Genomic DNA, 15,676 nt, shown 5'->3' on the forward strand with positions numbered 1-15,676 from the left:
GAAAAAGATTAAAAAGTCAAGTTCCAGTTTCCAAAAGAGCACTAATTTGCATGCTGTTGATGAAAAAACTGATAATGATGAGAGTGTTGCAGGACTGGTAGCCTTGAGATCTACAATGTGAAAACTAACAATAGACAAGCAGTATAGCTTACACCAGAAGTAAATGGCAAATTAATCAAAATGGAATTAGACACTGGATTGGTTATTTCAGTCATACAAGCCACACATGGTTAATAACAGGAAGGCCAGCATTGTGGAGCTGTGATTGGCTGAGACAAATACAACTTGATTGGAGATCCATCCGCCATTGCATGCCACATTCCCTGCAAGAGAGTCTACTGAAAAAGATTTAAGAAAGGTACTGGATGAGACCAGAATCAGAAACTGGTTTTAATATGACTGGAATATGTCGGGAAAATTGTTTACGTTGTGGCAGAAGTTAAATGTAATACATGATAATAAGAAAAAGAAAACTCTGATTTATAGTAAGTATATATATTATAGTTAAATAGTGCAAAAAATAGGAAATAAAAAAAAAAAGGTAGTGAGGTAGTGTTGAAGGATGGCGCTGGAAAACTCAAACGTATCAAAGGTAAAGTTGTATTAAATGAAAATGCCACAGCCAAGTTTTGCAAAGCCTGTCTGGTTCCTCATACCTTCCATGCCAGTGAGCTAGATCGAGGCTGAGTGGAGCCCATAGGCAATGTCACTGGTCCCGGTAGCCAAGAAGAAGGAGTCTGTCAGGATCTGTTCTGATTTTAAAGTCACCATCAACCCAATTCTGAAAGTACATCGATACCCTCTGCCCAGGATAGAGGATATCTTTGCAAACCTTTCTGGGAGGAAGCGCTTCAGTAAAATGGTCAGCTTTAGCAAACATGCTTGAACTGAGAGACTGGTAGAAAATCTTCCAGCAGTTTCTTTTTGGCTCCAGATCACTGGTGTGACGTACTTAAATGACAGATTTTGCCAGCCTTTTATTTGATTGGTATCCTTAGTGATTTGGATCGACTTGACAGCATGTTTGCAGAACTGTTGTCCAGAATGCCCAGGCATGCAATAGTCAACTAATTCCTTGTGCATATTGATGCTCACGTTATTAATCCACATCCTGTTTTCACTTGAAGGGAGTCGCTTCATTGCTTTATTTTCAGTGTGGCTCTTTTCCCTGACATACCATGTCTGCATTCCAAGATATGAATTGAGTGAGCACTCGCCTAAATTCAGGTGGGTGAGTGTGAGAAGTACTGGGGGTGGGTAGGGGTGTGAGGGTGGTGAGAGGGGCTAGAGGCTGGGGCAGGTTGTGAGTTGGGATTAAGGTGGATGAATTATACCTGTCATATAGCATTTGCTTAAACTAACTTTAATTTATTTCTGCTGGTGAATCATATCCTGCTTTCACTAAATATGCCGGTAGTCACTCATATTATGATAATGCATAGCCTGGCCTGGGAGCAATGAATATTTACAAAGTTGCAGACTTATTCCATTGGCTTGGGGAGTCTCGGACCTGTGGGAATGACAAACAGTCGCACTATTAGGAACCACAGAGCTTTGGATTCTTTCCCAAGAGGCAGGCAATGTCTGAGTTTAATAATATTTTATTTTTTAGAATCACATGAAATTTGTTGCACTGTGACAAAGGCAAAATCAATATGTCTTCAGACTCCTGTACCACCTCCCCGATGGTACTAATGCGAAGAGGGTGGGTGTCTGATGGTGAGGGGCCCTTAGTGATGGATGTCATCTTCTTGGGGCATCGTCTCTTCAGGATGTCCTTGATGGTGGGTGGGGGGGGGGGGGGAAGCTTGTGTCTGTGACGGAGCTGGCAGAGTCTACAATCCTCTGCAGCCTCTTACTGTCCTGTGCAGTGGAGACTCCATACCAGGCTGTGATGCAACCGGCCCCCGTGCATCTACAGAAACTTGCAAAAATCTCTGCTGACATACCATTCAATCACTGCCCATGCCTGGGCAATTGACTCAGTCAAGCATCACCCTCAGCTCTCATCACCCTATTTGAAGTCAGAGAGTCAAGTGGTGTGGAAACAGTCCCTTTCACCCACTGAGCCTAAGCCGGCCATCTACTTTCAAACAGTGCAGAAATGCTTGATACACCCGTGTGAAACAGAGCACTGCCAGGACAAATCTATGTGCATGGATTTAAATTTGAAATATAGAAAACATACAGCACAATACAGGCCCTTCGGCCCAGAATGTTGTGCTGAACATGTCCCTACCTTAGAAATTACTAGGCTTACCTATAGCCCTCTATTTTACTAAGCTCCATGCACCTATCTAAAAGCCTCTTAAAAGACCCTATCGTATCCACCTTTGCTAGCAGCCCATTCCACGCACCTATACTCCCTGAGTAAAAAAACTTACCCCTGACATCTCCTCTGTACCTACTCCTCAGCACCTTAAACCTGTGTCCACTTGTGGCAACCATTTCAGCCCTGGGAGAAAGCCTCTGACTATCCACACGATCAATGCCTCTCATCATCTTATACACCTCTATCAGGTCACCTCTCATCCTCTGTCGCTCCAAGGAGAAAAGGTTGAGTTCTCTCAACCTATTCTCATAAGACATGCTCCCCAATCCAGGCAACATCCTTGTAAATCTCCTCTGCACCCTTTCTATGGCTTCTGCATCCTTCCTGTAGTGAGGCGACCAGAACTGAGCACAGTACTCCAAGTGGGGTCCAACCAGGGTCCGATATAGGATGGTGATATCTGTTTAGACATTGTGCTTGTAGTGTGCTGTCAAAAGATTCAGGCATGTTGTTCTGTGCTTGGCATAAAATATTAACAAATATACTTATTGTATCCAATAGTTATGTGCAAAGCCTGCGGACCCGCTATATTATCGACACCATTCTCTGCGGATCTTTGTTAAGTTGGGGGAGTCAAGGTTATAGAGTTTAAATTGGAAAATGGAAGGAAGCCAATGATAGATCATCTATGGTCTTATTGAATAGAGGGTGCAAGTGGGCTTGCTCTATTTCCCTTAACCTTCTCATTCTACACAAGTTGATAAATATAGTAATGAAGCATTTATGTTACTAGACCCGCAATCCAGAAATCTGGAAATGACAAATGAGAGATTCACAAGTGGTGAATTTTTCAGCTATTTATTACTGGAGTTGGAAGTTAGTATCAGCCACGCTCGCTGGAGTGTGGCTGCACATCTGCTGTGCTTTTCATGCATCTGCAGATCCACAGCAACGTGACTGACTCTTTAACTGCCTTCAGAAGTAACACTGCAGACTGCTCGTTTCAGAAGTGGGCAAAAAAAGGTGTTGACTTCACCCGCAATGATCAAGCACAAAATGAGCAGAAGTTTTTAAATACCAAGAAAAATCAAATCAACAGAGTGGTTCTGAATCTGCAGGATTTAAATTAGTCACCTTGATAATTACTAATAACATCATGAATTTTATCTTATCAAAAGCATAACTGTTTTTATGAGCAATTGCTTTGACTATAAGTAATTGTAAAAATAACAAGTATCAAGAAACAGCAATAAAAATTCAAAGTATTGAAGACAGCAAGTCAGACGGATCTGCAGAGAGAGAATGAGAGTTAAATGTTTCAGGACCGTGACCTTCCACCAGAACTGAAGAAGCTGGCCATGTATATAAAATATTGGCAGATAAAGCCTTCAGTATATACAAAATAGCAGCTGGGAGGTCTGACAATAAATACAAGATTCTTTGATGTATATAAGTCTTCAATGAGTTCTTGGTTTCCTACTCTTTATAGGGGTTTAAAAGCTGGAAATGCAGCAAATCCTCAGGCAATTTTGCTGGAGTGCAAGACTGGAAGATAAACGAAGCAGTTTATTTTTATGGACAAAATTTGAAGAGATAGTAGATGTGCTCACCTGAGACAATGGTGCTCTTCCAAGAGGCAGCTAAATCGGTCCAATGCAGAGGTTCCCAACCTTTTTTATGCCATGGACCCTTACCATTAACCAAGGGGTCCGTGGACCCTGGGTTGGGCACCCCTGGTTTAATGGTTTGATCAGTTGCTTGAAATATTGGAATGTACTGAATATTTAGATGTTGTACCCCCACTAGGTAGGTGCTCCTCATTTCGTCCCTGCTCTCTTAAGGCCCTAGTGCAACTGAGTTTTAAATCTGATATAAACTCTACAAAAGATGCACTGAAGAAGAAAGACTGCAAATAGATTGGGTCCAAGGCTGATCCCCCTTTTCATGAATCCGGATGACGCATTCCTGCTTTTCCACCACCGACAAATCTGACCTCTCAACCTTGCTGCCACTTGGACTCTGTTTATTAAAACTAAGAAGGAGGCCACTTTACCCAGTAGGTTTGTGTGAAGTCCCAGCAGATGAGTTCCTCTGATCCCAGTGTCCCGCTGATTCTTTCACTGTGCCCTCACATTATATTGCCACAAACATACACAGTGGCAAATTGGCCTATCAACGTTGATGTGGGAGGACACCAGGGCACCCAGCAGAACTTCACCTGGTCGTGAGAGAGATTGAACAAATTCCATGCAGACAGCATTCAAGGTGAGGGCTGAAGACAGGCCCTGGAACTGGGAGGCAGAGGCACTGAGTTATGTAACCATGCTGCCTTTTTTGCATACTCTGAGTCAGTGGTAACTCGATTTCCATCCATTTGTGGCTGGCAGCCTGCTGATTCATTTCCAAGGGGACCTGACAAAGAATCTTTTCAGCCAGAGGGGGGCAACAATGCCTGAAATGTGGTGGAGGCAGGTACTCTCACAACACTGAAGAGGCATCTGGAAGAGCACTAAAATCTCCAGGACATGGTAGGCCGTGGATCTAATGCTCTGGCAAATGGGACAACGGTTCCTGATCCTCTTTGAGAGAAAAGTTTAAGCACCAGCTTCAAAATCATGGCATTAAAGTTGAATTACATTTCTTGTGCAATTTTCACTGAATTTCACTAAAAGTCCCTGGACCTCAATTTTTTCCCCCAGAGATTCCAGGATACATTTAAAGTCCACGGAGCCTTGGTCTTCTTCAGGAGATGTTTTCCATCTCTTGAATAGAGCACTTGACTACACCAAAACACTCTTCTGTTGTTCTACTTTTCATTCCAAAAACAAGCTGCTCTCATTCTCATATTGATCAGCTGCCACTTGCTTGTAATATAACATGGTCCCATCATCCCCTTCACTTCCTGTTGTTGCTTTCTGTGAGGTCTGATTTTTTTCAGGGAGATCTTTATTAACAGTTTCACCAACCTTGAGATCTGATAGTTAATTACTGCCTGTTACGCCTCTGGTGTTTAGGGCACCAATGAAGGTCCTCCATCCCAGTCTGACCTTGGCCATCTTCTCTATTGTGCCCCAGGTGTGGTTCAGGGACCTCATTTCTGCCCTTAGGGTACAGCGCCAAATTGTCTTTGGTCTGTCATGTTTCTTCCGCCCTCCAAGGGTTCAATGATGTACTGTCCTGATGATGGAGTTGGCCTCTCTTCTCATCACATGCCCATGCCATCTCCAGCGTTTCCTCAGGATGACTGCAGCCATGTCCTCTTGATGACACTGAAGGAGTAGGGCGTGGTTGTAGATCTTTCTTGGCCTGAAAATACGGAGGATCTTCCAGAGGCTCGTGGTGTGGAATGGCGTCAACTTGGCAAGGTCGTTCTCTGTCATGTGCCAGCATGCTGTCTCATACAAGGGTGTGGACAGAACACAGCTCTGGTACAGCTTCACCTTGGTGTGGACACTCTACTTGGTTGATCCCCATATGTGGCTCATTGATCAGAAGACATTTCTAGCTTTGCTGAGTCTGCACTAGATGTCGTCCTTAGTCCCAGAAACCTGCTAAATAATTCTGCCCAGGTAGTTGAATCTGCCGATGCTGGGTAAGTTGATGCCATATGCCTTGACGGGAGGTTGAGACTGTACATTAACTGTCATGGTCCAGTCTTTCTGTGGTTGACTCTGAGTCCAGCTTGTCCACCAAAGGTACACGGGCACTGAGTTTTCTCTTGCGAGTGCTGGTGTGTATGTGGCAGTAATGCAAGGTCATCTGCAAAGTCAGGGTCTTCTAAAGTAGAGAATAGAGTCCACCTAATGCCTCTCTGCTTATCTTTCATTGTTTGCCTCTTAACCCGGTCAATCACCAGGTTAAATGACATCACCGACACCACACAGCCTTGCCCGACTCCTGTCTTCACTTCAAAGCTCAAACTGCAGTCCCCAGCTGCGCAGGTGAAATTAACAGAGAAACTCCGATTAAGCTGGACAATTTAATCCCAAATGAACTTTGAATTTGTCAGAGGCTGTCCCTGTGGATGCTATCAAAAGTCTTTTCAAAGTCCACAAAATTCACGTACAGTTGTCTCTGCCGCCCTGTGCACTGTTCTATGATGCTACGCAGTATGAAGATCTGGTGGACACAGCCTCTGTTCCTCCTGAAGCCAGATTGCCCTTTCCTCAATCACACATCGACAGCATCTGTAATCCATTGGACATTGACGTTGGTGAGAATCTTGCTGGTCACTGACAAAAGTGTAATGCCATGCCAGTTATTGTAATCACTTAGTGTTCCTTACATGGGGATCCTAACAATAACTCCCTTCGTCCAGTTCTTGGGTACTTGTCCCCACTCCTAGATTATAGTAAACAGTGGTTGCAGGATGGCTGCTGCAATTTTTGGTTCAGCTTTGAACGGTTCGGCTTTGAAATTGTCATGTCCTGGAACGTTGGATGCATCAGCAAGGGAGATGAGGCTGAGTACAGGGCTATGGTGGGAAGCTTTGTCACATGGTGCGAGCAGAATCATCTGCAGCTTAATGTGAAAAAGACTAAGGAGCTGGTGGTGGACCCGAGGAGGGCTAAGGCACAGGTGACCCCTGTTTCCATCCGAGCGGTCAGTGTGGAGATGGTGGGGGATTACAAATACCTGGGGATATGAATGGACAATAAACTGGACTGGTTTGTAGAACACTGAGGCTGTCTACAAGAAGGGTCAGAGCCGTCTCTATTTCCTGAGGAGACTGAGGTCCTTTAACATCTGCCGGACGATGATGAGGATGTTCTACAAGTCTGTGGTGGCCAGTGCTATCACGTTTGCTGTTGTGTGCTGGGGCAGCAGGCTGAGGGTAGCAGACACCAACAGAATCAACAAACTCATTTGTAAGGCCAGTGATGTTGTGGGGGTGGAACAGGACTCTCTGACGGTGGTGTCTGAAAAGAGGATGCTGTCCAAGTTGCATGCCATCTTGGACAATGTCTCCCATCCAGTTCATAATGTACTGGTTAGGCACAGGAGTACATTCAGCCAGAGACTCATTCCACCGAGATGCAACACTGAGCGTCATAGGAAGTCATTCCTACCTGTGACCATCAAACTGTACAACTCCTCCCTCGGAGTGTTAGATACCCTGAGCCAATAGGCTGGTCCTGGACTTAATTCCACTTGGAATAATTTACTTATTATTTAATTATTTATAGTCTTATATTGCTATATTTCTTCACTATTCTTGGTTGGCACGACTGTAACGAAACCCAATTTCCCTCGGGATCAATAAAGTATGTCTGTCTGTCTGTCTTTGCTGTTCATTAATGATTTAAACATGACAACAATCTCTTCTTTCTTGGGTGGATCCGTGTTGATGTCAAGGTTGTCTGCTGCCTCTTCTATGTCAGGTTCTTCATTTGGTGGTGGTCTATGCAGTAATTCTCTGACCCATGACTGTGCTGCAACACACAGCTTGAACCACATCATCAAGTTCACCGATGACACGACCGTGGTGGGTCTCATCAGCAAGAAGGATGAGTCAGGTTACAGAGAGGAGGTGCAGCGGCTAACGGACTGGTCCAGAACCAACAACCTGTCTCTGAATGTGAACAAAACAAAAGAGATGGTTGTTGACTTCAGGAGGGCACGGAGCGACCACTCCCTACTGAACATCGACGGCTCTTCGGTAGAGATCGTTAAGAGCACCAAATTTCTTGGTGTTCACCTGACGGAGAATCTCACCTAGTCCCTCAACACCAGCTCCATAGCAAAGAAAGCCTCTACTTTCTGCGAAGGCTGAAACTTATCTCTTCCTACTTAAGAAGTCATTGAATAGTCTTAGCATTGAATATTATTTATAGATATGTGATAAGGGGCTGAAAGCTTCCAGTGGGTAGATAAGACCATAGGATATAGGAGCAGAATTAGGCAATTTGGCCCATCGAGTCTGCTCTGCCATTTTGTCATGGCTGATCCATTTTTCCTCTCTGCCTCAATCTCCTGCCTTCTCCCCATATCCCTTCATACCCTGACCAATCAAGAACCTAGCAACCTCTGCCTTAAATATACGTACAGACTTGGCCTCCATAGCAGCCTGTTGCAAAGAATTCCACAGATTCACTGCTCTCTGGCTAAAGAAATTCCTCCTTATCTTCATTCTAAAAGGACACCCCTCTATTCTGAGGCTGTGTCCTTTGGTCTTTGACTCTCCCACCATAGGAAACATGCACTTCACATCCATTCTATCGCGGCATTTTACCATTCGATAGGTTTTAATGAGATCACCCCTCATTCTTCTGAATTCCAGTGAATATAGGCCCAAAGTCATCAAACTCTCTTTATATATCAAGCTGTTTAGTCCTGGAGTCATTTTCATGCACCTCCTTTGAACCCTCTCCAGTTTCAGCACGCCCTTCCTAAGACACAGGGCCAAACCTGCTCACAATACTCCAAGTGAGGCCTCACCAGTGCTTTATAAAGTCTCAACATTACATCCTCTTGAAATGAATGTTAACTTCACATTTGCCTTCCTCACCACAGACTCAAGCTGCATATTAACCTTTAGGGAATTTGTACAAGGACTCCCAAGTCCCTTTGTGCCTCAGTTTTTCTAAAATGTTCTCTGCATTTAGAAAATAGTCAACTCTTTCATTTCTTCGACCAAAATGCATGACCATACACTTTCTGACACTATAAACCATCTACCACTTATTTACCCATTCTGCTATATTTGTCCAAGTCCCCTTCTATAGCCTCCCTACTTCTCAAAAGCACCTGCCCCACCCCCAATTTACCTTTGACCTGTCCGCAAACCTTGCAACAACGCCATCAATTCTGTCATCCAAGTCATTGACATATACCATAAAAAAATAATTGTCCCAACACAAACCCCTGTGAAACACCACTAGTCACCGGCAGCCAAACAGAAAAGGTGCCCTTTATTCCCACACTTTGCCTCCTGCCGATCAGCCACTCCTTATCCATGGTAAAGTAAAGCAGAGGTTACACGCAGCAAGCACGATCTCATTATTTAATGATCTCATTAAATGGTGGAGTAGACTTGAGGTGTTAGTTGGCCAACTCCTACTTCTAATTTGTATAATAGACAATATTTAGCACTGAGTGACTAAAAACAGAATTACATGCTTACTGGAAAATTAAGATTTTTATTATTAAGTTGATGCTTCTTCGATCAGGAGACAAGTAGCAACATGACAACATGCTAACCAGATAAATGAGTGGAACAAGAGCCCAAGGGTAGTAATTATGTAAATGTAAATAAAAGGGATTATGTAAATACTTGCTCAACAGAAAGATTCTGTTTGAATACCAGACTGAATCGATTGTATGAGTTGCCTATAGATAACAGCAGATGCACTTTCAAGTTTTACAAAAGAAATGTGAGCACTATAAGATGCATCTTGACTACAAAAATTTATAGTACACTTGAAGCTTCAATTCCATGGGTTAGCCTGTAGTTATGAAATAAGAAGTTTCCCATTGCTGCTTGCTATTTTTAAACAAAGTGGCTGCTGGGTAGACTGGAACACAGACTGAAAGAAGGTTATAATCTGCCCTGAATCCAAGTTGTGCCCAAGAAACAGAATACCGTGTCAGTAAAATTGAATTTTGATTAATGCCTGTGCCATTTGCTTCAGGATAGTAACCAATTCAAACCTCTTTGCTATATTCCCTTAAAAAACAGCAATGTAAATTGCACGCAAATTAATGTTAGATTATATTGCACACTCCTGACTTTTTAAAATTCTGTGTTAACATTTCATGGTTTGTTGCTCAATGCTGTGAAAAACAGGGGCTGCAAAATCTCTATTTTTGACATTTTAATAAAAAGCATTTGCTGGGTAGCTTCAGCAATTTGTAGTGAAGTTCTGTTTGTAATAAGTTGGCATAATGTTACTCTGGTTAATGGAGTAAAATTGGTAATACTAGATCACCCATGAAATGCACACCCCTTCCAATATTAAGATCTATTTACTTCAATGGAATCTAAAATGTTAAAAAAAATTGCTGAACCAATACTGTGAATTTTACATTATTAGCAGAGAGTAAACTCTGTGTGTGGAAACAAGGAGCATTAAAGGAAGATATTCAAAGGACTCAAGTTAACCTCAGAAGCTCTCGTTGAAATCATTGGGACTCAACGGGCTTTTCTCGTGACTTCCTTTTCAGTGATTTTGATGAATGACATAAATAATGTGTGTGTGTGTGTGTGTGTGTGTGTGAGTGAGTGTGTGTGGGTGGGTGTGTGTGTGTGTGCACGTGCTTCACTGTATATATGCATGTACATATGCATTTCTGTATTTGTGTGTTTTATGTTTGCATATAGTGAGAGTGTGCATAAGCTTTAGTGAATTTTAAAAAAACATAAAACTTTTACTGCCTTTCAACTTGCTCTTTATTACCGAATGAATTGAAGCCGAGACGATCTCTTCCTACGTAAGAGGAAAGTGAGGCAATTGGACGGTAGCCCAGAGGGTGGGGCGTATGAATAAGGTATGTGTCACTGAGCTTTGCATGTAACACAGCAGTTGAGTGCAGTGTGGCCAATCCATCAAAACCCTCAGGCTCACAACAAGCCCACGCAAACTGATATGAACAGCACGTTGTTAAGAAATGGTAAGTAAGAGATACAAAGAAAACGTTGTCTGAACTTTGAAATTGTATTGAATGCTAGGAGTTGGCTGGGTTATCAGTTTCAGAAGTTCGATAATGGTATATATTCCAGTATTCATTGATTTGTGTCTGGGCAGATTCAACTGGTAGTTCTGGATTCCAGAGAGCTGATTTGCTATGACAGAATTTAACTCTTGAAGTGGTTCCAGCCATTTTCTTTAAAGTCAAGAACTTATTTAGAAATGCAACTGATAGCTTATGGAGCGATGCTGGTAAACACACATATTACAAAAAAAGATGCATACATGTGCATCCTTAGCATGTTTGATGATTATTGGTGATGAGGGGTTCCTGTGCACCCGACCCTTTCTGTAGTACGGTGAGCTTATGGTTTGATCTGTAACGTCTTGCAAAGTGAGATTTCAGATGGAATGGTGAATAATTGCATGGTACTGTGGCCCTTAGTTTTCCTGGTTTTAGGAGAAAAAGAGAAGTACTTTTTTAAATTCCCTGTTGTTCAGAGATGCTGGAAGTATGGTGGGTTATGGATTCCTCCAGGTAAAACCGTCCTCTTATACTTTGTCAAAGCAGACACGTGAGAAATAATCATTCAAACAATATATTAGGGAGTGTCTGTTTTCTAATGCAACATGGAATATTGGAAGAGAAGGCTATGTAATTCCTTCTTAGGTCTATATCTGATCGTGGCTGATTGGTAATTCAGCCATATCCATTAATACTCTTGCTGAAAAGTAATGTACATATTAACGACTGTTGACATTTTGAAATGACCTAAAATTTAGTCTTTGTCATTGAAAAGCCTGAAGGTTTCTAATACTCTGCAAGCAAAGAAGTGCTTCTGCTTCTTTTCTCAATGAAGGGGAGGGTTATGGGGGTTTGTGAGTTTTGTTTCATTTTCTTTTTCATGCCAGCAAGGGGGGGGGGGGGGTGGGGGTTGCGAGTTGATGTCTTTTCTTTCAACAGCTCCTGTGTTTTGTGGCTGTCTGCAGAAGACAGCAGAGTTCTATAGAACATGCATACTCTGACAATAAAATGAACCTTTGAACCTTTAAGTGGCCTGGTTCTAGTTTGAACATTTTGCAACCTTCTTTCAAATTCTCCCACTGGAAATAATTTTCTTTTATCTAACTCAGCGAATCATTTAAAAATATAAGCTTCCATGCTCACTTGCAATTTTAACTCTTTAATTTTGGTATCACAATGATTTCCTCCAGCAAGATAACTACGCGTCCAGTCACAGCGATTTTTAGGCGGCCAACCAAGGGAGCTATTGTCTTTTTCTGATTGTAGTTTTTTATGATTGCAAGACCCTGGTGGATATTAAGAACTTAAAGTACAGCAGGTCTACCCCATCAGCCAGTTGCTCATTGGCGGAGAAACAGCAGGAGCTCAACTTGGTGCGGCTGGGCTGTGTTGTTGCCTGTTACAGGGAGGCATTGGAGTTGGTGCGTGCAGGCCGTGGGCAGGCTAACTGTGAGTGATTGTCTTAGTCATTTTTCTCGTGATCGCAAGACCCCGTTTGACGTTGGTAATGTGGAATGCTGCAAGTCTGGTTCACTGATGAGATTGATGGCAGCAGAGCATGGCCTTGGTCATAGTGAGGAGCCTGTCGGTCCCGGCTTTTATGCTGCGGTACCGTTTCCCAGATAATAGCAGCTGGAACAGTTTGTGGTTGGGGTGACTCAAGTCTCCAATGATCCTTCAGGCCCTTTTTACACACCTGTCTCTGTAAATGTCCTGAATAGGGGAAGTTCACATCTACAGATACACTGGGCTGAAGCGTATTTCATCTCCTTTGTTTTCCATGCCTTTGGGTTACATCATTCCATTTGCCCTTTTAGTTATTTTATATTCTTGCCTTAAGACTTACCTAATTACTTGTATACAAGGCATCCCGGCTGTTTCATAACTCCGATTTCCTCACCACTTGGAAAATATTACCATTTCTTTTTTTTGGACTCAAATTGGATTATCTCAGCTCCAGATGAGTTCCAGTGGTACAAATTTGTTCTGCTTCTTCTATTTATAGGGAACGAATTTTGGAAATTGTGCACTACGTGCATCTGCACACGAGTTCATGGCGATATGGCCAAGGACAAACTTCTATCACCATTTTGCATTCTTTTGACAGTTGATTTAATCTGTAGACATTTCTTTGTCACATTCTGCCCTGTCTGTGTTCCTCAGAGTTTCAGTCAGATTTCATCCCATGCTCCAGTCACAATAAAACCACCCACTGAACACATCTACATGAAACGTTGCCCTAGAAAGGCAGTATCAATTGTCAAAAGACCCTCACCACCCAGGCCAAGCCGTTTTGTAGCGGCTGCCATCAGTTAGAAGATACAGGTACCTCAGGACTCACACCACCAGGTTCAAGAACAGTTACTACCCCTCAACCATCAGTTTCCTGAACAAAAGGGGATAGCTACACTCATTTAAGGACTATTTATCTTGTTATTTCATGATTCATTTTTCATCTTTCCATTTGGTGTTATTTTGTGTCCATCTTTGCTTTTGAAATTACTTTTTCCTCCCTACATTTTCTATATTTTTGGAAGGCCTGAACAGTTTTTAGTTCTCTCTACCTGGCATATGTTCCTTTTTCTTCATCCAGCACTTGATATCCCCTTTACATCCAGGGTTTCTTGGACTTGTTGTCCTTAACGTCCGCCCTGACGGGATCAGGTAATTTTTCTATAGATCTCATTTAACTAACAGATAACAATCAACGCCTGCACACCTCAGGGGTGTGTCCTCAGCCCAACGCTCTGCTCTGTCTACACCCACGACTGTGTGGCTAGGCACAATGTAAATCCCGTCAATAAATATGTTGATGACACAACTATTGTTGGAAGAACTTCTGATGGTGACGAGGAGATGTACAGGAGCGAGATAGATCAGCTTATCGAGTGATGTTACAAGGACAACTTTACCCTCAGCGTCAGTAAGACCAAGGAATTGACTGTGGACTTCAGAAAAGGGAAGTCGATCAAATACACCCCCATCCTCATCGAGGTTTCAGCGGTGGAAAGGGTGAGCAGTTCAAGTTCCTGGGTGTCGATATCTCTGAATATCTATCCTGGGCCCAAAGTATTGATGTAATTATGAAGAAAGCATGCCAAGGGCTAAATTTCATGAGGAGTTTGAGGAGATTTGGTATGTCACCAAGAACTCTAGCAAATGTCTACTGATATACTATGGAGAGCTTTTTAACTGGTTGCATCACCACCTGTAATGGAGGGGCCACCGCACAGGATCGGAAAAAGCTGCAGAGGGTTGCAGAGCCCATCATGGGCTCTAGCCTCCCCAGCACCGAGGACACCTTCAAAAGGCGGCATCCATCATTAAGGACCCATGTCACCAAGGACCTGCCCTTTTCTTATTGCTACCATCAAGTCACACACTCGATGGTTTAGGAACAGCTTCTTCCCCTGCACTGTCAGATTTCTGAATGAACAATGGACCCATTCATTGCTCTTTCCCTGCATTACCTATTTAACTTTTATATATATACTTCCTGTAATCCATAGTATATTTATATATTAGACTATACTGCTGCCACAAAACACCAAATTTCACAATATCTGTCAGTGATAGCACATCTGATTCTGATCAGTTTTTGTAGGCTGGATCTCAAAATGATGATAGGAAGGAGATTGAGAGCCTAGCAGTCTGGTGTGAAGAAACAGCCTTTTGACATCAAAACAAGATAACTGACCATTAACTTCAGGAAGGAAGCAAGGCAGAGCGCACACCTCTGTCTGTATCAGTGGTGCTGAGGTGGAGATGGTAGGAAATTGTAAGTTCCTCAGTACAAACAAATTGTCCTGGTCCAACCACTTGGATGCCACGGCCAAGAAGACACACCAGAGATCTCAGCTTCCTCAGAAGGCCAAAGTAGAAGATGCAACCCAACCTCTTTTCTGTTAACTCTGTCTACATTTCCTACTGCCTTGGTAAGGCAGCCAACATAATGAAGGACTTCTCCTACCCTGTCGTCCTCTCTTCTCTCCTCTCCTGTTGGGCAGAAGGTACAAAAGCTTGAAAGCACATACCACCAAATTCAAGGACAACTTCCATCCTGCTGTTATCAGACTCTTGAATGGACCTTTATATGCTAAAGATGAATTCTTGATCTCGCAATCTAACTCATTGTGGTTCCCTGACATTATTGTTTCTTGCATTCTCTTTCTCTCTAACACAAAATTGTGTTTGGTCACTTGACAACTAGTACGATACGTTCACTGACCAACATAGAACATATTCGGGCTGATCTTCCTGGAGGGGTCCAACTCACCAACTACAATGTTTTTTAAATATTTTGCCTTCACTGTCCGGATTGAGTTTTGTGCTGTGAACTGATAAAGGTGTGGCATGCACATTTGGGAACAGTGGGATCAACAATGCATCTCCTTATCTACGGTGCTTCAATAATTGTGAAAAGAACAAGAACAGCGAAGGGGGAAGTAGCATGAATCTTTCAAACTGGCTAGAGAAAATGAAAGAAAGAAAAGTTGGGCAGTCATTTAAACATTTTCATCATAAAATTTCCTTGTAGTTTGCAAAGTAGCTGCAGTGATCTCAAAATGTCCTTAGCGGTCAATCTTGTTTCCTGATCCAGGATTCTCCTTACTTAAGCAGACATGGTGAAAAGGTACCCAGCGAATGCACCAGAAAATTCAAGGTAAATCTATTATTAGAGTGCATCTATGTCTCCATATACTGCCCTGAGATTCATTTTCTTGCAGGCATACTCAATAAAACATAATGGAA

The 15,676-nt window shown here is 42.7% G+C and overlaps 1 protein-coding gene across 3 annotated transcripts in view; it reads left to right on the forward strand.

Moving 5' to 3' along the window:
- crybg1a (crystallin beta-gamma domain containing 1a) overlaps positions 1–15,676 on the forward strand; it is a 232,613-nt gene that overhangs the window by 126,209 nt on the left and 90,728 nt on the right. The window contains exon 1 of one of the 3 annotated variants that reach the window (XM_073055849.1): positions 10,770–10,882. The exons of the other annotated variants lie outside the window; for them this stretch is intronic. Coding sequence (XP_072911950.1) covers positions 10,880–10,882 — 3 coding nt within the window. The 5' untranslated portion in view covers positions 10,770–10,879. Of the gene's footprint in view, positions 1–10,769; positions 10,883–15,676 lie in introns of those variants that run through there. 3 annotated transcript variants of the gene reach the window in all.

The sequence above is a fragment of the Hemitrygon akajei genome, chromosome 9, assembly GCF_048418815.1.
Source record: "Hemitrygon akajei chromosome 9, sHemAka1.3, whole genome shotgun sequence".
In the NCBI taxonomy this organism is placed as follows: Eukaryota; Metazoa; Chordata; class Chondrichthyes; order Myliobatiformes; family Dasyatidae; genus Hemitrygon; species Hemitrygon akajei.